General features: G+C 34.7%; 1 protein-coding gene across 1 annotated transcript in view; it reads left to right on the plus strand.

The window, feature by feature from the left end:
* RPS6KA3 (ribosomal protein S6 kinase A3) overlaps nt 1-24,847 on the plus strand; it is a 103,406-nt gene that overhangs the window by 21,682 nt on the left and 56,877 nt on the right. Inside the window, 2 exon segments of the mRNA XM_020989910.2 lie at nt 18,698-18,814; nt 21,630-21,711. Of these exon segments, the coding sequence (XP_020845569.1) occupies nt 18,698-18,814; nt 21,630-21,711 (199 nt within the window).

The following is a 24,847-nucleotide window of genomic DNA, read 5'->3' on the forward strand; positions in this document are numbered from 1 at the left end:
CACTTAACTGTTTGACCTAGACAAATCATTCAATCCCCCCTAGCTTCTATTTCTTGTTTTATACAATGTGGATAATAGTGACTATGGAACTTACCTCACAGGACTGTTATGAAGAGCAAATAATATAATGTAGGTAAGTTATTTTGCAAATTATAAAGCATTATATAAATGCCATTTATTAAAATTATTATGAATCTCACCTTATAGCTGATGGTAAACTATCTGTAGCTTAGATTGAAACAGAACTGGGACAAATCACTATTCTGCTATTACTTTTTAAAGTTTAGCAGATTATTGCACAACTGGAGAAGTTTGATTGCTTTTTTGTAATTGAATAAAAGTGTTTAGATTTAAGTTCATGTTCTGTAGGCGCACTGAAATCCTTTAGAATTAATTCCAGTAGCAGCCAGGATAATGAGGACATATGTACTGCTTCCTGTTGCCTCATAGTTTTTATTTTTTTGTTCTAGATATCTAATTTTTAAAAGCTTTTCATTTCACATAGTGTAGAGGCCAAGTATTTGGAATGAAGATATCTATTAAAAATGTTATTCTTACATTTTTATGGATCAATGTTATGTTCAGGCAATTGTTGACAACACTTTTGTCTGTAATAATGCTTCAATTCCAACAGGGTTTCTGTTGAATTTGAAAAGATATTTTGAAGGGTCTGCATTTGGATACAGGGATTTGTTGTCCATTTATGTTGGACAGCAAGCTCCAGGTGTATAATTCTGGCCACTCAGTAATCATCGTTAGTAGTAATAGTAGTATCATCATCATCATCATCATCATCATCATCTTATTCTAATAAATTCCCCCATTTGCTTCTGATACAAAGTGAGCTTTAATGAGTATGCGTGGCTTAAATTCCTTCTTACTCCAGTCCTGAGTAAGTCAAAGGAAAACCTTAGGCCAGTCCAAAAGGCCTGAATTAGAGAACTCATAATTAATAAAGCATTATTACATTGAAAGGGCTTGCTTTCCCCTCTCCCCCTTTTTAAACAAATGAGAAAGTAAGTGAAATATGTGTCAGGAGGAAACTGCTAATCATTAAGGTCAACTAACTTATAACTAACAAATCCAGCTTTAAGGTTTGTCAGGCACTTCGAATACATAGTCTCGCTTATTCCGCATAACATCCCTGTAAAGTAGGTATGAATGTTATTATCTCCACTTTAGTTTTAAGAAACTAAGCCTCAGAGTTTAAGTGACTTGATGAGAGGCGCACAGCTAGTAAACTAGTGTGGGAATTAGTGTTCAAGCTTGACTTAAAAGTCCAGTGCTCATTCTGTCATACCATCTGTGTTTAAAGGTCAACAAAAAGAACCACAAAAAGAATAAGAGGAAAGTGAAAAATATATGGAATGGGACTGAAGAGGAAAATTCCAGTGGATTATTTTCATTCCATACTGGACCTCTAGTGGGAGGAAGCTGCATCTGTAGTTCATTTTGCTAGATGCTACTAACTATTTGGAATTCTCTCTCTTATTTTTCTATCCAGGTCATAAATTATTGACAAATAGCTATAATTAAGAGAACTGAAACAGTTTTAGTAGTTAGTAACTTATCTACTTTTAAAAAAACTTTTAAGTATAAAGGAATACACATATATACAAATAAACAGACTTTGCCTTTAGTGTTTTGATTCTTCCCTTTTCTGTTACCTGTCATATCCAGTTATTGAGTCCATTACTATTCTGTTTCTGTTGTCTTTTGTATTTTATCTATTCGCCTGTTTCCTATCTTGTCATTAGCCTTACTGTGGTCCTCAGTTATTAAGCTCTAGTCCCTAGCATATTGCAAACAGCTGTGGCCATTCTATGCCAACTCTTAAAGTTTCCTTACAGTAAGGTAAGTGAAACTGCTTACTGAATGGTCCATCTGGTTGACATTTCTCATGAAGTACCAGCATTTTAAATTTATGTAGTTTTTATTCAATATTGTGTCTTATTTTAGTTGACCATTAGTATTACATTCTCCTTTTCATAGCAAATTTATAGATTGAATAACTTTTTTGAGTGAGAATTTGAGAACCTAGTCACTTTTTGTAACAGTTTCTATAGGGAAATGTGTTCTATTTGATGAAATTATATAAGTTGGAGGCTTTCTGATACAGAGATAATGCATTTCAGCAATTGATATCATATGTGTATTGTAAAACAATTTCCACCTCTACTGTTGTTCCTGCTGTGCTTTAAGATGTATTACAAAGGGGCAGCTAGGTGGCGCAGTGGATAGAGCATCAGCCCTGAAGTCAGGAGGGACCTGAGTTTAAATTTGGCGTCAGACCAAGCACTTGACTCTTACTAGCTGTGTGACCCTGGGTAAGTCACTTAACCCCAATTGCCCCCCCCCAAAAAAAAGATGTATTACAGTAAATTGCTTACAATAAATAATCCTATAAATAAGTACCTTCTTTGGTCCTTATCCATCAAATACTCACTTTTGTCAGCGATTTCTGTTATTAAGCAGAAGGGAAAGTAGAGTTATAGCTGAGCTCTTCCGGTTTTTATCCCCACTTCAGGAACTGGTAAATTACGGAAAGCAAGATATTGATAAATACACATCCATGTGAACAATTTTACTGTAATTTCTGACATCAATTAATACCCTGAGTTTTGGTGCCTTTGATTTTTTATTTTTTTACTTCAAGTTTTGTCACTAAGGAAAATTGAGTAGTTTTGCTTCAGTCAGTAACAAATAAGGAATCCTAGGGATGACTTTTTTTTCCGATTAACAAACATTGATTTTTCTCTTTCCTGCCTTCTCCATCTCCCCTTTAAGCAAAATAAAGAACCCATGTAACACATGCATAGTCAAGCAAAACAAATTCCTATATTGCCCATATTCAAAAAAACTGCTATAAGTTATCTCTCTGGGATAAAGACCTAGTAGAGGTATCACTGAATCAAAGGGTACGCACTGAAGTTGATTGAGTAGGGAGTGACATGGTCAGACCTGTGCTTTAGGAAAATCCTTTTGGTGGTGGAATGGAAGGTGTATTGGAATGGGGAAAGACTTGAGGCAGGCAGACCCACCAACAGGCTCTTGTAATAGTCCAGGCATGAGGTAATGAGGACCTGCACTAGAGTGGCAGCAGTGTCACAGGAGAGAAGGGGACATATTGAAAGACCTTGGCAACAGATTGGATGGGGAGGGGTTGCGGAGAATGAGGGGAGAAATTGAAGAATCCAGGATTACTCCCCTTAGGAACAGTTATGATTAGAGAGCATGAGCTGGAGGAGGATCCAGCAAAGAAGACTGAAAAGAGGTCTCTTCCTCCACCAGCTCCAGGCAGCAGGGCTGCACAAAGCCATTTCCCACCAGCTACATTGCTTTTGGACTTCTTTGGAACTCTCCATCATACTTCCCCAGAAAACTCTTTGTTGGGAAATCTCCTTGTGCTGCAAGATCGAATTTTCCTAGTACTCACATCTGTCACATCAGTACCCTTTTCATCTCTGTTGTGCCTTTTGGCTAAAGGGCCATGGACCAAAGAATCAAAGTCAAGAAAAAACAGAAAGGGAAGATAAATAATGAGAATAAGGGAGAGAACATCTTTTTTTAAAAAAAGGTACAAAAAATTAAATAACAAGATCAAAGCAAGAAAGAATAAAGAACTGACAAAACTCCAAAATGAGGGAAATGGGTAACAAATGGGAGGAGAGGATTCAGAGTGAGGAGGATGAGAACTGGTGGGAATAGGGCTACCTTAAAGTAGATTAAGCTAAAACAACTGAAACGGGCATAATACTATATTTAGAGAACAAAAAGGCATTAAAAAATCCCAGTTTTGTTGAGGATAATTAAGTTGACAGTACCCTTTTCCGCTGGCAATAGAGTTCTTAAGCTGCATTATTTTTTATGACTTCATAGACATTTAATTAAATATTTTTATTCTGACCTCAAATAATAAAAAAGAGTATTTCATACAGGCAGAACACAAAAAGAGGATTGTATGTGAAAACATGAATCCTCCATTTCATACCACTAGCTTTTTTAAAACAATTATGCATGTATGATATACTATACATGTCACTTTCAAAAACAATCCTGCTTGTTTGAGTTTCTTTCAGAATTTCCTTCTCTTCTGTAAATTTGCTAAGATGTTACAATGGCCTTTTCTTGGCATCAGTATTGCTAACATACACACCCCTTCCTTCCTTCTGTGTCCTATCCAAATAACTGAACAAAAGAAAGAAAAAAAGACCCTTGTAACTAATAAACATAGTCAAGCAAAATAAATCCATACAGTAGTATGTCTCTGTACCTTGTGTTCATCATCTCACTGTCAAGAGGTAGGTAACATGCTTCATGATGAGTCCTTTGGACTTAGGTTGGTAACTGTAACTGGACAAAGTTGGTAACTGCATTGATCAGAGTTCTTAAGTCTTTTAAAGTTGTTTTTCATTACAGTGCAGTTGTCCTTAACAGAAATTGTTCTCCTGATTCTGCTCACTTCCCTCTGCTTCGGTTCCTACCCGAGATTCCTTAAAATTATTTTTTATGGTGCAGTGATATTCCAGTACATTCGTGTACCACACTTTGTTCAGCCATTCCCAAATTTCTAAGAAGCATGCTAAGGTGTCTCCTTAAATTCTAGTTTTTTTCTTTCCACCTCCTCTTACCCTAATCTCCTTTTAAAACCCTCTTCAGTCTCATAAAGTTTGTTTTACTTGTTATTATTCTGTCACCAGTATTATCCTCCCTCTAAATCCTCCCTCATCCCCACTTGTTTCGCTGTTGAGTTTGATATATTTCTATACCAAGAGACTGGTTCATTTGGCACCCATTCCCCTCCACCCTCCTTCATGTTTATATGTTCTCACACTATTTATATGAAAAATTAAGTTCTGACATCTTCTATCCTAGTATATACTAGTATATTTTACCTTTTACCCTCACTTCTTCCCCTCTTCAAGCCTTCAAATTAGTCCACCCTCAGGACCTGTTTTCCTTATTAATTCCTTAAGTGTACCCTTTGAAGACATTAGGGTCCTGAAAAAACACTTGTTTTTTGCCATTACCCCCCACCATTAAAATATTACATTATCATATAACTCCTTCCACTTACTCAGATAAATGTATTTTATATTTCAAAGTTTCTATTCAGCTGTGGACTTTTCATCAGAAATGCTTGGAAGTCTTCTGTGTCATTAAAGATCCTTTTTCCTCCTCCCCACTCCTTCCCCATTTACAATTAGCTTTACAATAAGTTATTTTTGGTTGTATTCTTGGTTCTCTATATCTTTTGCCTGTTGGAGTATTGCAAGATCTCCTTAGCTTTTTAGTAGAATTTGCTAGGTCTCATGTGATCTTAATTGAAGTTCTTTGGTTCTTAACTCCTTTCTGGATGTTTGCAGTATTTTTTTCTTTGACATAGGAAGATCTAATTTTGGCTATGATATTTCTGAAAGGGATTCCTTTGAAGAGGTAATCAGTAGATACTTTGCCCTCTGATTGTAATAGAACTGTGCAGTTTTCACTTAATAATGTTAGAGAATTCAATTAATTTTAAAAGAGCTCTCCTTTATCTGTTTTCCAGGTCTATTGTATGTAATATCAAGTATCTTACATTATTATTTATAATCTTTTGATTTTGTTCTAATATTTCTTGTTGTTTCATGGAGTCATTGATTTCTGTTTGGTCTTTTCCAATTTCCAGAGTCCATTTGGATAAAGTTCACTTTTTTTTTCAAGCTACTTATTCTCTTTCCAATTCTTTGCTCAAGAGCTTTTATTTCATTTTTTTATCTCACTTCATTTATTCTAGGTATTCATGTAGTCCTTTTGGAAATCCATTTTTTTTTCTTTTGAATCTCTACTTGCAATTGTTATGGAATTAGATTTGCAATAATTTTTTTATACTTGTGAATGTTTTCTTTGATTTACTTATCTTTCCAGCTTTAGTTCCTGAGTTGGGTCTTTGAGTTAGTTTTGCCCTTGGCTGTAGTTTTGGCTGGAGTGTTCAGCCTTGTTTGATCTTGACCTGAATCCCCTGAGTTCTTGTGCTGACCTCTACCTCCCAGGACTAGGAACACCCCTCTCCTCCTCACCCCTCCCAGACCTTTGAAGGACAGAGCACTGATTCTCTCAGAAGGCAGTGTTAGGGGTTCTGGACCTGGGCTGTCTCAGTCTTATGACATTCTGGTCACTGCCACTACAGCTTCAGCCTCTGTTTCCTCTTTGTGATATGGGAATAATAATACCTGTCCTTAAATAATTCAGTATGTGTGATGACTAGGAAAAGCACTAGTATTGAAGTCAAATAAAATAAGTGAGTCAAGCCTTGATTATAAAACTTAACCATCTGTGTGACCATAACCAAGGCTTCTTCCTTGAATTAGAATTTAGATCTGGAAAAGACTTTAAAACTCAGTCCCCTCATTTTATATATGGGAAATTGAAACTTGGAGAAATTTAAAAACTTGTGCTGCTAGTGTCTTAGTACTCCGAATTCAGTGTTCTTTTCACTAGATTCAGTTTCCTTAACTTTAAAATGGAGATAACATTTCTTGCTTATGTCAAAGGATTATTTTGAGGAAAGCACTTTGTAAATGAGCTACTATTATGTATTTAAATATGGTTCATTTTTGTGTAAGATAGCATCTTATGTGACCTCTTGGCTGTGACCATTAGTTGTAGTTGAAATAATTAGGAACTTAGATTTTCCCCCTTTGGACTGGGCACCTAAACCTATTTCTTTCTCTATAATTTGAGGAGTTGGATTCAATCAGTATTTGTTGTTTTGTTTGTTTTTTTGGCGAGGCAATTGGGGTTAAGTGACTTGCCCAAAGTCACACTGCTATTAAGTGTTATGTGTCTGAGACCAGATTTGAACTCAAGTCCTCCTGACTCCAGGGCTAGTGTTCTATCCACTGTGGCGCCTAGCTGCCCCTTGATCAGTATTTCTTAAAGTAACTTTTTTCCCTTAAAGTCACTGAAATTTTTGAGTTTGAAATATATTGGCAGATCCCTTAAATGCTAATCTTGAGAGCTGAGAAGACTCTTGATATTTGGGTCACTTGGGGTATTATGAAATAGTTCAATCTAGGAAATACTTCTAAGATAAGAACATAGCAAGCAAAATAGAAGAACTTAGAAAAATGCCCATTTTATATTTTTAAGGTAGATGCATAAATAATTTCATATTAAGTATTTTAAGAGTAGAAAATATTGCTAGCAATATTTTCACAGAGCCTTTCTTCATATATTGTATAGACTACCAAGTTTCCATAGGAACTTGGTGGTGCATATAATTTTATGTGGTCCACACAGTTTTATCACATATTGATGTAGTTCATCTCTCAGGTTCAGTCCATCTAACATGACATTCTGTGTTTCAGTTTCTAAATAAAACTTCTGAAGGGCGATTTTGAAACTTTTCTAAATAGACTTGGAACATTCCTGAAATAAGCCTAAAATCTTAAGGTAGTTTTAAATATATCCATGTAACATTTTTTAGTGTAGGTCAGATAGGAGCAGAAATAAGAAGCAGTTAAATTTTTTGCATGTTGTAAGTCTTAATAGTTTATTTTGCATGTACCATTTCAGAAAAATCAAATTTATGCTTATTAGGAAATAAAATTGATTTTATAAAGTTATAAAGTAGTGTTGTACAAATGTACCACGTATTATTAAAGGATTACCACTTGTGAATATTTTTAAGTAAAATATTGTATCTGTTGTCATTAGTAATTTGCTGTTATCTTACAAGTTTTCTGACTTTTCTGGGAACATGGACTAAGGAACATTTGCCACAGGGTTTTACTATCAACAAATCTGTTTTGGTTTCCTGCAGTAGTCTACTTCAGTTATCAGCTATCTATGTACCCTGCTTTTAGGTTTCCCTTTGCTTTAACACAGGAAAACTATTGGGTCCTTTTCAAGCATTTTCAGACCCGCCTGACAGGAAATTTTCTAATTGCCGGAATAGTTGGTAGGAGAAAGAACTTCTAGGGGTTTGGTTTCCCTTTTTAAGTTGGGAACCTTACAGTCAGAAATTAACATCATGGTTTCATAGCCATGTTTAAATTTTGGGCCTTTCGAATTCGTTCTATTCAGGTAAGTTTGTTTGGCATTTTTAAAGGAAAATGTTTTGCTTGGGACTAGCCATAATCCAAATAATGAAAGCATAAAACTCATTGGTTTTCATAAGAAGCTTTAAAGAGTTTTTTTAAAGTATTGTTTAAACAGTAGACTTTTTAAAAGTGCATTGAACTTTCTTTTACTGAAAGTAACCCAGTAATATGTTCTAGACATCAGTTATAGTGCAGGTAGATGGATGTTTTATTAAACTTATTTACAGTGGCATGTAATTTGTGATATTCTGTAATAAATCACATAATACAGTTCCATTTATTAGCATTAAACAGTAAACATGGACAAAAATTAAAAATTCTCGGCATGAAACATTAAAATACAGTTCAAATGTTTCTTGAAGGGAATGATCCATTCTTAACATAGCTCTCAACTTCATGGATAAGTTCAAATCCTACTTTTTTCTAGAATTGGTAATTATCAAAAAAAATAGTTTGAAAACAACTGGATTTTTTATACTTTCAAAATATACTTTGAGTATAGAAAAAGTAACTTTAAAAATATATTTAACATTAAAATGCACTTATAAAGCAACAATTTAAATTGCATTTATCCAAGAGTCTCCTTGATATCTGCTTTCAGAACTGTATTTTAATAATTTTTTTGAAGACAAGAACAGTGCTGAGAGATATTACTATTAGAAATAAACATTTGTGTATAATATAGCAGTTATTAGAATTACTATCCACTGCCTTTTTTGTGGATGTGTATAATATAGCAGTTATTAGAATTACTATCCACTGCCTTTTTTGTGGATTTGTTTTTTTAACTTTAGACACCAGGAATTAGTTTACAGTACATCAGAATGTCCATTTGAAAGAAAAAACCAAACATAAATTTCACCAAATCAGGTATTAGTTAAGGTGACTTGATTTCCCTTCTTACTATTTTGTAAGTAACCAGCCAGATCAAATTCCATATATATATTTTACAACCATATCTTTTTGAGTGGTTTGGGGAGGGGAAATGTATTTTGGTTTTTATAAAGTTAACATTCATTTTCCCTCTGGAGTGTTATAAATCTAGATATGTCACAATCTGGAATTAGATATTTTGCCTTTGGGGAAAATAGGTATTTTCATTACAATTAGGATATAAGTAAAAGTTGTATATTTGAGTGAAGTCCTTTTGTGTGGAGGATTTTTTACATATTATTATGCTATTCTAGAAAATGAGTAAATGAGTGGGGTTTTTTGCATGTATTTATAGCCGTTTATTAGGTAGTACTGGAATGTTTTGCTTAGAACTTTAATGATGTTTTTAAAAAAAAGGTATTATAGAATGTAAATGCATCTAGAACATTTCCTGACTCTGGGCAGGGGAGGAAAAAGGAAATTATGTATACAAGGCAGGGAACAGTTCCAAATGTTGAGTCATCCTTTTAAAATCAGTTAATATCACCCTTGGTAAGTTTGTTGCCCTTAATATCCGCATGCCAGAATTAGTCTTATGTAATCCAAGTAATCAGGATTTAGCTGCTCTTTTTAAAAAATATTTTTTTCTTCTTTAACAGCTTTTAAAATCAGAAAAATACATTTCCTTGGCTTATAGCTCTGGAACAGGAACATTTTGGTTATACGAGTGTGGCTGTATATTTTTCATTAAACATGCAAATGTTTACAAAACCAGTTCTATGGCTTGGCTGGGCACGTGGCTGCCCGTATCCCTGCTTTAGAGCACAGACACCTCCAAATAATCCTTTTCCTTGTCATCTTTTCATTGTGCTTAAAATTTTTAGTCATTTCTTTGAGGTCTTCTAAATATGGGTGCTTTTTAAATAAATTAGGGCTCTTACCTCAGAAGGCTAGCAGCATGGGCTGTTTTATCCAATAAAATAGAATGATACAGGACATATAAATATTGACAGGATCATGTGTTTGGTTTGTGTGGGGGTTTTTTTTGGCTTTTTGTTTGTTTGTTTGTTTGGCTAGGCAGTGGGGTTAAGTGACTTGCCTGGGGTCACACAGCTAGTAAGTGTTATGTATGTCTGAGGCCGGATTTGAACTCAGGTCCTCCTGAATCCAGGGTTGGTGCTCTATCCACTGCGCCACCTAGCTGCCCCAGGACCATATGTTTGGGAAAGAACTGAAACATGGGGTGCCGCTTGGTTTTCTGAGAGGTGTCACAAAAGCACCAGCACTTTGAAAGTCCTAAGAACTAAGGTTTGGGAAGTTGGAAGCATCAGAACTAAATAGGAATACAGTAGGATATTAATAACTGTGCCAACTTCAGTTTTGCCTAGGATAGGATCAGCTCTTTTCAGATGAATATGTGCTTTATAGAATAATACGTAGAGCTAACTATAATTTTTTTTTAAAGTTTATATAACATAACAAGATTTGTAACTGCAAGTCCAGCGCTTAATGAATTATGCTGTACTGCCTCAGTGGCATACACGTATATTAAGTGTCTACCCGTGTCCTGTAATGATAAATGTTGAGTGCAATTGAAAGACAGAAGGGAAATAGTCCCAGGCCTCAAGGAACTTACATCCTATTGACAGAGGGTGGGGAGGAATACCCGAATAATTAAGTGTAACGCCACTTAGGGGAGGAGAGCGCGCAATGGGGAGAATAAGTGAAGAAGTGACATCTAAACTAAATCTTTCAGAAAGGAATTCTAAAGCAGAATGCTACTAGGAACAAGACTTGGGTGCTGTACATGAATTTGAATGAGCGTTAAAGTAGGAGAAATTATGGAGTGATCGGCAGCAGAGGAGAGGGTCTGGAAATGACAGTGGAAAAGCAAGGAGTATGCTGACATAAAGCCAAGACTGGGTGGGAAGGGTGGGAGAAAAGGGAGATAACGTATCTTATGAAAAGAGTCAGGACTCCATAAGTACAAGAAAATAGAGTATGAGTGGAAAAGTTTAATGATAAACAGGTTTCCAGAGAATCCAGTAAAACAGAAGAATTGAAGAAGGGGATGAATTATGAAGTCAGGTGTAGCAGGGGAGGAGCAGACTGATGACCCTGAATCACAGGATTTTAAAGGAACAGCATGTGGCAGTTAGCCAGTCATCTTAAAAAAGTACCAGTTTCTTTATTATAGGCCCGATTCTTTAGAACCCTTTGGTGATAGGCGCTTTGTTTTTCCTGAAAGAGCTGGAGGTAGAGACAGGAGCAAGTTTGGTCTAGTTAAATAAATACCTGCTGACAAAATCCTTAGGATGTGGACTGTCACTCAAGCACCAGTTCATAACTCCACACCAAGATAAGGGGAAATGAGGCAGTACCTATAAGAAGCCTGCCTGCGTATAGACGATGCACTTGGCTCCTAATTGGGCCTGAAGGTTCTGGTGAGGGCCCAGGTATTCTGGGCAGCAAGAGGCCTAGTAGCTGTGGTGTACACCCTAAGACCAATAAATCCTGCTTAGTAATGAATGGATAGGTAACTAAATAAGGTGAAGAAAACCAAATGAAAGTGAACTTTCTAAAAGAATAATTGGATTGTGCCTGTGATTTCATTTGTATAGTGAAGAAGCTCCCTCTGCCTATGTAGATCAACACTTAACTTTTACAGAGTCTAAGAGAGTTACCTAAGGTACCAAGTGGTTAAGTGACTAACTGAAAGTCAGTAGTAGTGGGAATCATACTCAGAACTTGAATCTAGTTCCTCCCAGCTTATATCTACTATATGCACCCTGCCTCTCAGGAGTGGTCGAGGACAATAATAATCAAAATTTACGTCGATACCTCAAACTCTTTTTTAGACTTTACTTCCTTTAGAAATGAGATGGGTCTAATATTCCTGTATATATGTTGCTTTTATAGAGGTTTTTACCTCGATTTTTATTTTGATATTGACATGTCAGGCGCAAATATTGATCTTTATCAGGTCTCTTATGTCATTGGAAATTCTGGATCCTCTCCTAGTTTCATCTAGTATATAAAGATAAGTCAAATAGGACAATGATTTGTTTTTCTGTGTAGAATCTATAGCTAACTAAGGGTAATAGAGGCTCTGACTGCTTCATATTCCTATCTAAAAAACTGAAGATCTTTAAAGTTGGAAAATTGATCTAGACTATGCACATTTGGAGTATGCAGATAAAAGGTTGGCCTGATATTTTGACTCTGAACCTGTTTTGTGTTCTCACATATATCATTCGTCAAGGTTTGACTACATAAAGTTTAGGACTTGTTAGAATTTTAACTTGGCAGGGAAATAGTATTTAATTTTACCTAGTTTATCTAGTATGTCTCAAGTGCAAAAAAGTTTAATGTCCACGGCTATAGCAGTAAAGCATTGAGTTATTCAACTGCATCCTTGACTGCAGGCTTAAAATGAATGGCCTGGATTAGGAGTATACTTTACCTAGAAGAGCAGATTTTCTCAATATAAAATTAATTGGTTCCTTCCAGGACTGAATCTATGATGTCACTTGACTACCAGAGACCTTGTCTTTATAAGTACTATGCCCTAATCATATATACTAACTGTCACTTGTTAGTACAGATTAAAAACCAGAGGAATACATTGATGTGCTCTTATCTGAATGGGAGAATTCCAAATGTCCTTGATATTTCCTTGTCTTGCTTCCTGTATTCTTACACAAAAGATTGAGCAGCCAAATGCTAGAATCCATCTACAGAGAACCTTATTGCTTCCTAACCTGCAACTTTCAAAACTATTAGTTTCTATCAACATACCTCAGACAGAGTTGTAGAAATGCTAGCAATAAAACCAGAGACAGAGAGAGATTGAGGGAATAAGCATAAGAAAGAGGAAACAAAATTATTGCTTTTTGCAAATGATATGATTTACTTAGTGAACCCTAGAAAGTCATCTAAAAAGTAATTTAAATAACAAATAAAATAACAGAGTATACAATTAACCCCCAAAATCAACAACCTTTCTGTATCTTACCAATAAAAATCAACAAGAAACAACAGTAAAAGAAATTTCATTAATAATAACTACAGAATGTATAATATTTTTGGGAACCCATCTAGTAAGACAGACATGGGAATTATATGAGTACAGTTAACAAAACTTTTTGTTTTATAAAAACAGGAATATTTAAATAATTGAAGAAACATTAATTGCTTGTGGTTAGGCTGTGCCAATATTATAAAAATGACAATACTCCATAAATCAATTTTTAAGTACTATACCAATCAAACTAACAAAAGGTTACTTTATAAAATTAGGAAAAAAATAGAAGGCATTGAGGAACAAAAGGTCAAGAATATCAAAGGAAATAATTTTTAAAGGAGGGGAGAGGAAAGGAGACTAGTAGTATCAGATCTTGAATATACTCAGTTATAATTATCAAAACTATTTGTTACCCACTGGCCCTGGAGCCAGGAAGACCTGAGTTCAAATCCAACCTCAGACACTTACTAGCTGTGTGACCCTGGGCAAGTCACTTAAGCCCAGTTATCTCCCCCAAAAAATCTCATACTTGACCAAAGTCAAACAGCTATTAAGTGACAAAGTGACCTGTTTGTTGTTGTTCTAAATAAAATATTTAGAAAGAGGGACCAAGTCATTTATTAGTAAATGGAGGAAACATCCTCAGCACATATCCTCCAGAATTAGGTTCTCACCCTTGAATGACAGTTGTGTGAGAAAAAAAAAAATCTCCTTTGAGTTGCATACTCTGGGGTTAGAAGAGCACAAAATAACTGGTTCAGGTGTTCTTAAAAATCTAGTGTGTTTTCCACTGTACCCAACTGTTCCTCCTTATCTTTTTAATTCTTTGTGGTGCCAAGCATAGAGTTCTGCACATGGTAGGTTTATTCAGTAAATGAATAAATCGGTTATTTTTAAAGTTCATGTAGCAATAAACTGTTATTTTAATATAAAGTTAGGAAATAATTTCCTGTTACTCTAACGTAATGTTGTTTGAAACTAATAGTATTATTTGTTGTCTTGGGAAAGGTTTAAAATGACAGTCTATGCTTTTATATATGTGATCTTGTTGGTATGAGTCTTGTGTGGGGGATACCCTCTGTGACAATTATCGATGCCTTTAGCAAGTGTACTTTTCCCTTTTGAGGGGAGAGGAAGTGGGTGGCTCATTTGATGTTAATATTCAGGTGGTCACTGAGCATTTATCTATGTAGATACATTCGTGTGTCAGGAAATTTTATGTGATCTTAGCATGAAAGATTTGTGGGAAGATAGTCCTTAAGGTTAATGCTCTATCAAGTTAAGGCTGGGCTTGAGTTTTTTTGTTCTTTTTTAACTAACCTCATAAGAATCTGAAATTCTCTTTTCCTTTCAGTTAATTTTCTAACCCTTAAGATGTCTGTGATAGAAAACTTTATTAGAGCCTGCCTGTTCCCTTCTCATATTTTCATCAATAATATTCTTGATGCATATATAAATGATTTTCATGAAGAAAAATTTTAAAGATGAGAAAATCAACGTATAATGACCTCCAATTTGCCTAGGGTGGGGAGAAGTTATTAATGTCATTTGTAATTTCTCCATTGTTTTGGCATCTTCAGTTTCCTCATATAAGTTGTAATTTGGCTTTCAAATATTTTAAAGATCAACTTACCTCTAGCATGGATTTTCTCATTGTGTATTTGTTCTGGTCCATCCCCTCTTACACAGCTTTTTCTTGAATGCTATTTCACACAACTAGTAATTATAACTTTGAATGTGAATGGGTTGAATTCACCCATAAAAACAAATGGATTAAAAACCAGAATCCAATAATATGTTGTTTTTAAGAAACACATTTAAAAATTAAAGATCCCTATAGAGTAAAAATACTTAATAAGACACCAAAATATAATAAAGAACAAGTCATAGAAATGATAAAATAGTTTTATTAAAGACAATGATAATAATGAGACAATATACCAAAACCTATGAGAAGCAGCAAAAGCAATAATCAGAGGAAAATTTATATCTCTAAATGCTTACATCTATAAAATAGAGAAAGAACAGATCAATGAAGTGAGTATGCAATTTTTGAAAATCTAGAAAAGGCTCAAATTAAAAATCCTCAATTAAACACCAGATTGAGAATCCTGAAAGTTAAAAGTGAGATTAATAAAATTGAATGTAAGAAAACCATTGAATAAATAAATAAATAAATAAACAAACAAACAAACAAAAAATAAATAAATAAATAAATAAATAAATGAAACTAGGAGTTGGTTTTATGAAAGAAAAAAGCACAGCAAAATAGATAAACCAGTTTGTTAATATGATTTCTTAAAAGAAAGAAGAAAATCAGATCATTAGTGTAAAAAATGAAAAGGGTGAATATACTAGTAGTGAAGATGAAATCAAAGCAATTATTACAAGTTATTTTGCCCAGTTATGTACCAGTAAATTTAACAATTAAGTGAAATGGAAGAATACTTAACAAAAATATAAATTGCCCCAATTAACAGAAGCTAGAAGCCTTCCCAGTAAGATTAGAAGTGAAACAAGGATGCCCATTATCACCAGCATTATTTAGTATTGTTTTTCAAATGCTAGCCTAAGAGAAGAAAAAGAAATTGAAGGAATCAGAATAGTCAGTGAAGTAATAAAATGATGTCTTTGCAGATGATAAGATGCTATACTTGGAAAATTCTAGAGATTCAACTAAAAAGCTAGTTGAAACAGATAACAATTTTGGGAATGTAGCAGGATATAAAATAAACCCGCATAAATCATTAGCATTTCTATATATTACCTACAAAATCCTGCAAGAAAAAATAGTAAAACATACCTCATTTAAAATAACTATAGACAGCATAAAATACCTGGAAATATACCTGCCAAGACAAGCCCAGGAACTACATGAACACAATTATAAAATACTTTTTATACAAATATGGTCAGATTTAAATAACTGGAGAAATATTCATTGTTCATGGGTGGGCAGAGCCAGTATAATAAAAATGACAATTCTGCCTTAACTAATCTATTTAATGTCATCCCAGCTAAATTAACAAAAAAAATCATTTTGTTGACCTAGAAAAAATAATAAAATTCATTTGGAGGAACAAAAGGTCAAGAATAGCAAGAGAATTAATGGGAAAAAGTGTAAAGGATGGAGTTTTAACGGTACCAGATCTTAAACTGTATTATAAGGTGGAAGTTATCAAAAGCTGTCTGGTAAAAAGGTGTATCAGTAATTAGAGTAGGCATACAATGCACAGTAGTAAATTATTGTGTAACTTTGTGTTTGACAAATGTAAAGTTTTAAGCCTTTGGGATAAGAATTCACTATTTGTTAAAAAACAACATTTTGGGAGAATTAGAAAGCTGTCTGGCAGAAACTGGGTATAGACCAATAACTTAACACTGTTTCCTAAGATAAGGTCAAAATGGATATGTGATCTAGATATAAAGGGAGGTATCATAAGTAAATTAGAAGAGCATGGAATATATTACCTATCAACCTATAGATGGGAGAAGAATTTATGGATCAACAGGCAATACAGAGCATTGTGAGATGTAAAATGGATAATTTTTGTCGCATTAATTTTGAAAGTTTTGTGCAAATAAAACCAACATAGCCGAGGTTAAAAGGAAAGCAGAAAATTTAGGGGAAAATTTTTATAGGCAGTTTCTCAGATAAAAGTCTCATATCTCAGATAGATAGAGAACTCTGTCAAATTTATAAGAATATGAGTCGTTCCCCAATTGATAAATGGTTAAAGGATATGAAAAGGCAGTTTTTGATGAATAAATCAAAGCTATATATAATCATATGAAACACTGTTCTAAATCGTTATTGATTAGGGAAGTACACATAAAACAAGTTTGAGATATCATCTCATACTTATCAGACTGGCCGAAATGATAGAAGGGGAAAATGACAAATGTTGGAGGGATGTGGAAAAATTGGGACACTAATACACTATTGATAGAACTGTGAACTGGTCTTTCCATTTTAGAGAACAATCTGGAATTATACCCAAAGAGTTATAAAACTCTGTGTGTGTGTGTGTGTGTGTGTGTGTGTGTGTGTGTGTGTGTGTGTGTGTGTGTGTGTGTGTACACACCCTTTCACCCAGTAATACCACTATTAGGTCTCTTTCCCAAGGTGATCAGGGAAAAAAAGAAAAAAAAACCTGTACTAAAATATTTATGACATCTCTAGGTCTGATGACAAAGAACTGGAAATTAAGGGGGATGCCCATCAGTTAGGGAATAGCTAAATAAGTTGTGGTATGTGATTGTGATCGAAGACTACTATGCTGTACGAAATGAAGAGCAAGTTGATTTTAGAAAAACATGGAAAGATATGAAATAATGAGGAAGGGAATGAGCAGAACCAGGAGAACGTTGTACACAGTAACAGCAATATTGTTTGAAGAAAAACTACGAACTTATTGAATAAGCATTCTATATATTATAAATAGTCAAATCAATTACAAAGGACTATGAAAGAACACAACTATCTAGCTCCAGAGAAAAAACTGATAAATAGAAAAATAGAACTATTCATAGATGCATAGGATTTTGTGTGTGTGTGTGTGCGCGCGCGTGCGCATGTATATATCTGCTTCAAATGGTGGCCTTCTCCAGTGTAGGGTGGGGAGGGAGGGATGGAGACAGTTTGGAGCTTAAAATGTAACAAAATAAATTAATATATACCATATAACGTATATATAATTTTTTTAAAAAGTGAAAAGCCACTGTTTTATTATGTTCATTCTTAAGCTTTTTTTTAATGTAAATACATAAACTTGCTAAATTTGGAAATTATGAGACATATCATGTTCTGTGTCATATTGCCATTAAGGAGCAAAATGAATTTTTAAAATAAATTTGGGGTTTTTGTTTTTCAGTTTAATTTTATTAATTTTTTTAAGTATTCTGCTTATAATTTGGTAGAAATGGAAGTTTCTTTAATCAAAGTGTTATTTATTGAAGTCCTACCAGGTGTAAGACTGTAGGGTTGGGACCACAGGTAAAAGTTTTACATAAATATTTTTTAGCTTCATTATAGAAGTAGTTCTCCACAATAGGATTTCTACTGTCTAGAAATATTTTTAAATATCTACATGAATCATAAGATTATTTTACTGTTTAATCAGATGTATCTGCTTATGGAGCAGTATATACTTTCTTGCTTTTCTAAATTGGCACTCATTGCACTTGTAAAAAAATATTTAAGCCTAACAATAATAATAATAATAATAGCTAGCATTTATATAGTGCCTACTATCTGCCAGGTACTTTGCTAAGCACTTGATAAATATTGTCGCATTTGATCCTCACAACAACCCTGGAAAGAAGTTACTATTATTATCTTCCTTTTACAGATGAGGAAAGAGGTAAAAATAGAGGTTAAATGACTTGCCCAGGATCACAGAGCTAGTTAGTGTCAGAGGCTGGATTTGAACTTAGATCTTCTTAACTTTTTAGACTCAGTACTTTATGCATGGCCCAACCTAACTGCTGTAAGCTTTGCTCCTTTTCCCACTAGTTTTTTTATATAAAATTTCAGTATTGGCATCGTTACGTATTTTCTTGTCTGCCAGTTGATTTGTTCCTTGTTGAAACCAGGCTTTCTATGTAAAGGTGACTTTGTTTAATTTGAGATTTTTTTTCTTAAGCTTGATAAAACTTTACTTTGAAGTGTTGTTTTCCCATGGCTATAACAGAGGTCTTTTATTTGCCTCAACAGGAAGAAGGCAGCATCAAAGAAATTGCAATCACACATCATGTAAAAGAAGGACATGAAAAAGCAGATCCCTCCCAGTTTGAACTTCTAAAAGTACTAGGGCAGGGATCGTTTGGAAAGGTATGTTATCCTTACATATGTAATGAAAATTAAGTAACACATACCACGGGATTTAGAAAACATTTTATTTAAAAGAAAAGCAACACATACCTATATCAGTGACTTCTTACTGTGACAGTGTATATGTAGTTATGAAATAAAAGAAAGCAACTGTCATCCACAAGTATATTGGAACCTCTTTGAGGACCTCAAAATAGCACAGGTCCATGCCCTACCTTACATTTTATCTTCAGAAAGCATGATCACTATAGACCTTCTCTAAAAAGGTTAAAAAAGAAAATAAATGACCAAGACACCATCTTGGCTGATGGACATTAATATTTTGCAACTTTTATTTCTGTAGAGTAATGTACAAATAACTGCATTTAAGAGCTAGAAGAAACTTTCCATTTCTTCTGGTCCAGCTTCTTTATGTCATGCAGAATTGTAGATATAACATATGTTACATTACTTGATTTCTTCAGGCCGGGACATCTGAGGCATTATGTCAGCTTGCACAATATAGAACCATCTACTCATACATAAAGTCTAAAGACATTGGTTAACAAATCCCCTTTAGTTGAATGCCCATTTGTTTTGTCATTTAAGGTTTTATTTTAGCCTATAAAATGCCAGATACGTATTTCAAAAAAGACAGCATCCAAGATCCTAGGAGTTGTGGGTTTTTTCACCCTAGATTAAAATTTGAATACTTTATTACAAATGCAGAAACTCTTTGTCATCCATCCCACTTAATCGATGTAGGCTAAAAAATATTTTATAATGAAAACAACCATGCAAGGCTTAGATGAGTCTCACAATAATAATAGCTAGCATTTACCTAGTGCTTTGAGGTTTGCAAAGCACTTTACAAATAGTGTTAATCATTTTATCCTTACAACAACTCTGGAAGATAAGTGCTACGAATATCCTCATTTTGGAGATTTGCCCAGGATCACACAGCTAGTAAGTGACTGAAGCTGTATTTGAACTCATTTTCTCTACTTTAGGTTCAGTGATCTATCCACTGTACCACCTAGCTCTGCCTGGCAATAAAAAACAGAACATTGTACTATTTTAAAAAGTTAAGCCAGAGCAGTTAGGTGTCACAGTGAATAGAGAGCACCAGCCCTGGAGCAGGAGGACCTGAGTTCAAATCCAGCCTCAGACACATACTAGCTGTGTGTCCCTGAGCAAGTCACTTAACCCCAATTGCTTCCTTCCACCAAAAAAGTTAAGCCAAGGCTATGTTTGTCAGACACTGAGTATGCCAACAGCCCAGTGAGGCTAGAAACAGGCGTACTAAAAGATGGGAGGGAAAGGTTTAGAATGGGGAAGAAGGCTTATTTCTCATTTATAGGCCAGAGCAGAGCTAATAAAGAAGCCTCAAGAGAAGACAGCTATCAGATAAATGCCCTAATTTTCCCTGTTTCTTATTTAATTTACATAGATTTGTAAAATCTTGGATTTGTAAATATGCATTCCTGATCAGTCTCTCTAGATTATTCTCCTGTCTAAATGATCTAGAGAGATCTTAGCTAATCTGAATGCTGCAGATTGACTAAAAAGGAACTAGGGAAGCTGAAGAATGTGTGCAGTCTCTTTGTAGGTTGTACTATTCCACCTGTTCTACACCGTAGCCTCATTGCCTATGGCAAGTTTTTAAAAGCCTTATTCTTAAATAGCTTATTTGTATACTTTATATTAAGAGTCCTTCCCTCTAAATCTTTGAGAGGTAATAAAATTCATTCCTGTTTTTCAGGGACTAGTGATATATTGGCACTTTGCTTCTCCTTTTCTACCTTTCTGGTTGCCTGACAAGAAGAAAAGCTTTAAAAATTCAGTTTTCAGTCCTGGGTACAGTTTGGTAAAAGAGTGAAACATCAGACATGCCCCACAAATTGTTGCCTTGAGCATTGTTATTTCATGGTAACATCAATGTATTATTTTTAAAATTTGCTATACATTCTACCAGTTGCTTATTTGTAACATTGTTCCTATGAACTCTCTGTAACAACTTTTCTGCTAATACTAGGAAGGTTCTCTCTGTGATGACAAATCCGCACCAAGGATTTGGATTATCTGGGGTATCTTTTGCCATGAATCATGTAGAGTAGACTTTATCCATATATAATTGGTTGACTAAGTGCTACACAGTATTTTGAAAACAGCCAAAATATTAATAAATGTATGCACCATGTCCAGTGCTTTCTGTTTCTCTCTTGTATTAAATAGGTACGCTTTATGCACTTAACTCCTAGGTACATTTGACTCCTAGGCAGGCCCTCTAGCTATGGGGCCCCAGGTGAGATGGGGAGGGGCCAGCCAAGAGGGGTGTCACCCGGGGAGGGGAAGGTCTACAGAAAGGTCCACTTATGTAAAGCCAGAACTGGCTATATATTTTATTTGTTAGAACAGTAAGATGATGGTTTAATTAACCTCATTAAATATTTGAAAACTGCTTAAATACCAAGGTAATTTTTAATAACAGAAACATTCTGTTGTCCTACAGTAAGAAATTGTAAATGAAAACTGTACCCAGTAATCCATTTGTGCAGGGATTTCTTTATCAACAGATAAAGTATTAAGTGAAAACCTCTTTATTATAACTTTTATCGAATTGTCTTGTAGACTAAAGCTATAGGGTTTTGCTGTGTGTAATTGTTAAATTTGAAAAGATGTAGTTCTATCCATAATTTATCTGAATCCACCTGGTAATAAACCACAGTATATCCTAATTAGGTTATATTATATTTTGAGTTAATATATTGAAGAGCAGTGTTTTGTAATGCTTATTTTAAACATTTTTTATTTTATTTTTTTTCATTTCAAATAGGTATTTCTAGTAAAAAAAATCTCAGGATCTGATGCTAGACAGCTTTATGCAATGAAAGTATTGAAAAAGGCCACCCTGAAAGGTAAGTAATAGTGCTTTTTGAAGGTCTAAACTTTATTTAGCATGGATTCCTACTTAATAACCTTTAAAAAAATTTTATGCCAGCTTTTCATAATCTGCTTTTATTTTCCTTCTTAAGTGCAGTTTTCTTTTGATGTAGCTTTCCTATAAGTCTTTATCAAGATGATCTGGAGGCATATGGAAAGTCAGAATGCAGATGCCTGGCTCTAGAAGTTCTAGCTATTCATAAGTTGTGCTCTTACCCCCCAGATGTAGACCTGGCAGCCTACAAGACTACAGCTATGGGTTTGATTCATTATATTCTACTTTCTTTAGATTGTTTAGAATTCTTTGTGTACCCAGAGACTCTCAGTAAGGTATAATTTTAATAATCTGGGTAAAAATAGTGTATATATAGGTCTTTCATATATTTCTCTGATTTTAGTTTTTGGTCTTTTATCTAATGGTTCTGGCTGAAGCCTATAATGATGATTCTGTTGGAAATTTGGAAAGCAGTGCCATATAATGGAAAAAGAACTGTAGTAAAAGTCAGGAGATCTGGCCCCCATCAATTCACTAGGCCCTTGAACAAGTCCCTTCACCTCTTAGTCTCAGTTTTCCTCATCTGTAACTGAACTGTATTTTAGCTCTAAAAATAGAATTCTGTGGTAACTATTATCATTAAACTTGATCTTTGGACCTCTGAAACAACTGTTACAGCTCAGTTCTTTTTGCTGTTTTAATGACAGTTATCTCTTAATATACTACCGTGAGTTTTAGTTTGTTCCCAGTATCATAATTGTTTCTCTTCATTGTGCTTTTTCTCTGAAGCACTCTGATTATAATCCTTAAGGAGTGTTTTTTTGTTTTGGTTTGGTTTGGTTTTTTTTTGGTTAGGCAGTAGAGTTAAGTGACTTGCCCAGGGTCACACAGCTAGTAAGTGTTATGTGTCTGAGGCTGGATTTGAACTCAGTTCCTCCTGAATCAGGGCTGGTACTCTATCCACTGCACCACCTAGCTGCCCCATAAGGAGTGTTTCTTAAGAATAATGTGCCTAGGGGGCAGCTAGGTGGCACAGTGAATAGAGCTCTGGCCTTGGAGTCAGGAGGACCTGAGTTCAAATCCAGCTTCAGACACTTAACACTTACTAGATGTGTGACCCTGGGCAAGTCATTTAACCCCCATCACCTCACCAAAAAAAAAAGAATAATGTGCCTAAAGCTTTACAAGGAAGGTTATTCTTGCTGTAGTTCATGCAGTGTATGAGAGGGGGAAAGCTGGCACAAGCACGTGTTGAAATAGTCCAGGTATTAGGTAAATCCAGGGTGATGTTGTAGTTATAGTTATATATATCAGGAAGCACAACTGAACAACAATATAAGGAAGGAAAATAGAATTTGGCAGCTAAATGAACATAGGAACAAAGGAACAGTGAATATGTGGTAATTGATTTCAGGAGAGTAACATGATAAATTTGTATCATCTTTTTCTTAGATGCAAAATTTAGCTAATTTTAAAGTAAATTCACCCCTAGCTCTCAAATATAGGCACTAAGTTTACAGATTTTTCTCTTTGAACAGATGATAGTAATTTATATGTATTTTGTACTAAGTCAACTGCTTTTTTAATGCATCCTTCTGGATAATGGGAGGATGACTTGCAGGGTGGTTACGACCTTGGGCTCTGTGACCCTTGTCTTCTACCTCTCAAATCCCCTGGATTTTTGTCTTGTCTCAAAACAGTTTTTAATTTGTAGAGGGAGAAATTATCTTATATTTTAAAAGAATCTTTATTAATGGAAAAATTATTAGGAGTATTCCTTGAGAGGTGATAGAGATTTAGAGAAGCTTTACCCACCTTTTTTTTTTAGCTCTAGACAGATCTTAAGTGGAATTAATATTTCATATCTGTTTCATAAAAATATTGGGAAAAGGTCATTATCAGGTGAGGAATTGGGGATAGAGATAGGGATCATGGAAGGTTTCCTGAGAGGAGGTGACATTTGGTTTGAGTTATAGAGGCTGAGTAAGAATTTGTTAGGCTGTGGAGAATTACATAGGGAATGGTGTAAGTGCAGGCATGGAGGAGTCACAGTGGTAATAGAGAAGAGGGGATAGAATCCAGAGATGTTGTGGAGATAGAATTTATAGGGCCTGACACCTGATTAGGTATGAAAGCTAAGGGAAAAGGAAAGAGTCAAATAGGAAGGAAAAGGATGAGTGGTGGGTACTAGAACAAGAAGTGGCAATGTCAGAAAGAAGAGTAAGTTCTAGGAGAAAGATAAACTCATTTTTGGACTTGTTGAGTTTTAGTTGCTAGTGGGAGATCCGGGTAGGGATGTCCTGAAGACAGGTAGAAATATGTGTCTGGAACACAGATGAGAGCTCAGGGAAAAGAGACAGAGGAATGGTAAGAGGAAAACTGGGAGACTAATGTCTCAGAAACCAACAGAGGAGGAAGTATCCAGGAAGAAAATGTGTCCAGACTTAAAGAGAGATCATACAGAATGAGAACTTAAGACCATTGGACTTGGCTTAGGATTACAATAGAATGGGAGACAAAAGCATCACTCAAAGGGATTAATGACAGGACATAGAAACATATAGTATAAACTACCATTTCAAGTCTTCGTAACTTCCAAGTCTACACTTACTCTCCTATTCTTTCACTATGGCCTTTGATAAAACATTGATTTTCAAAGTATTTTGGTGCATCTTTTGATCTATAGGCTGGTCTCGTACTAATGTTTGCAATTTGGTGGTTTCTTTATTTTTGTTTCTGGCATAATTGTATTTCTCTTTGAAGTTTCATCACAAGTTGCACCATTTTTCTCATTAATTTTGGTAGATATAGAAAGATCCGTGATAATCTTTTGTCCTTCTGAGTGGCATGTATTTCTAAAAAGTTAAAAATTAGTGATATAAACTATTGTTGAACCATAGAGACCCTAAGAGGGTGCCATAAAGCCCTTAAAACTGTTTTGTTATTCCAGGCAAGGTTTAGATTTAAAAAACTCACTACTACATAGGAAAAATGTATTCAAAGAAATGTAACGACTTTGCCAGCATAGATCAGTATAACAAATTCCATTTTAGGGTTTGTAGTTTACCAGAGCAAAAGAGAGCTCTTATTCTATTCTGAACCAGTATACTAATTAA

The sequence above is a fragment of the Phascolarctos cinereus genome, unplaced genomic scaffold (assembly GCF_003287225.1).
Source record: "Phascolarctos cinereus isolate Bilbo 61053 unplaced genomic scaffold, phaCin_HiC Scaffold_726;HRSCAF=1367, whole genome shotgun sequence".
NCBI lineage: Eukaryota > Metazoa > Chordata > Mammalia > Diprotodontia > Phascolarctidae > Phascolarctos > Phascolarctos cinereus.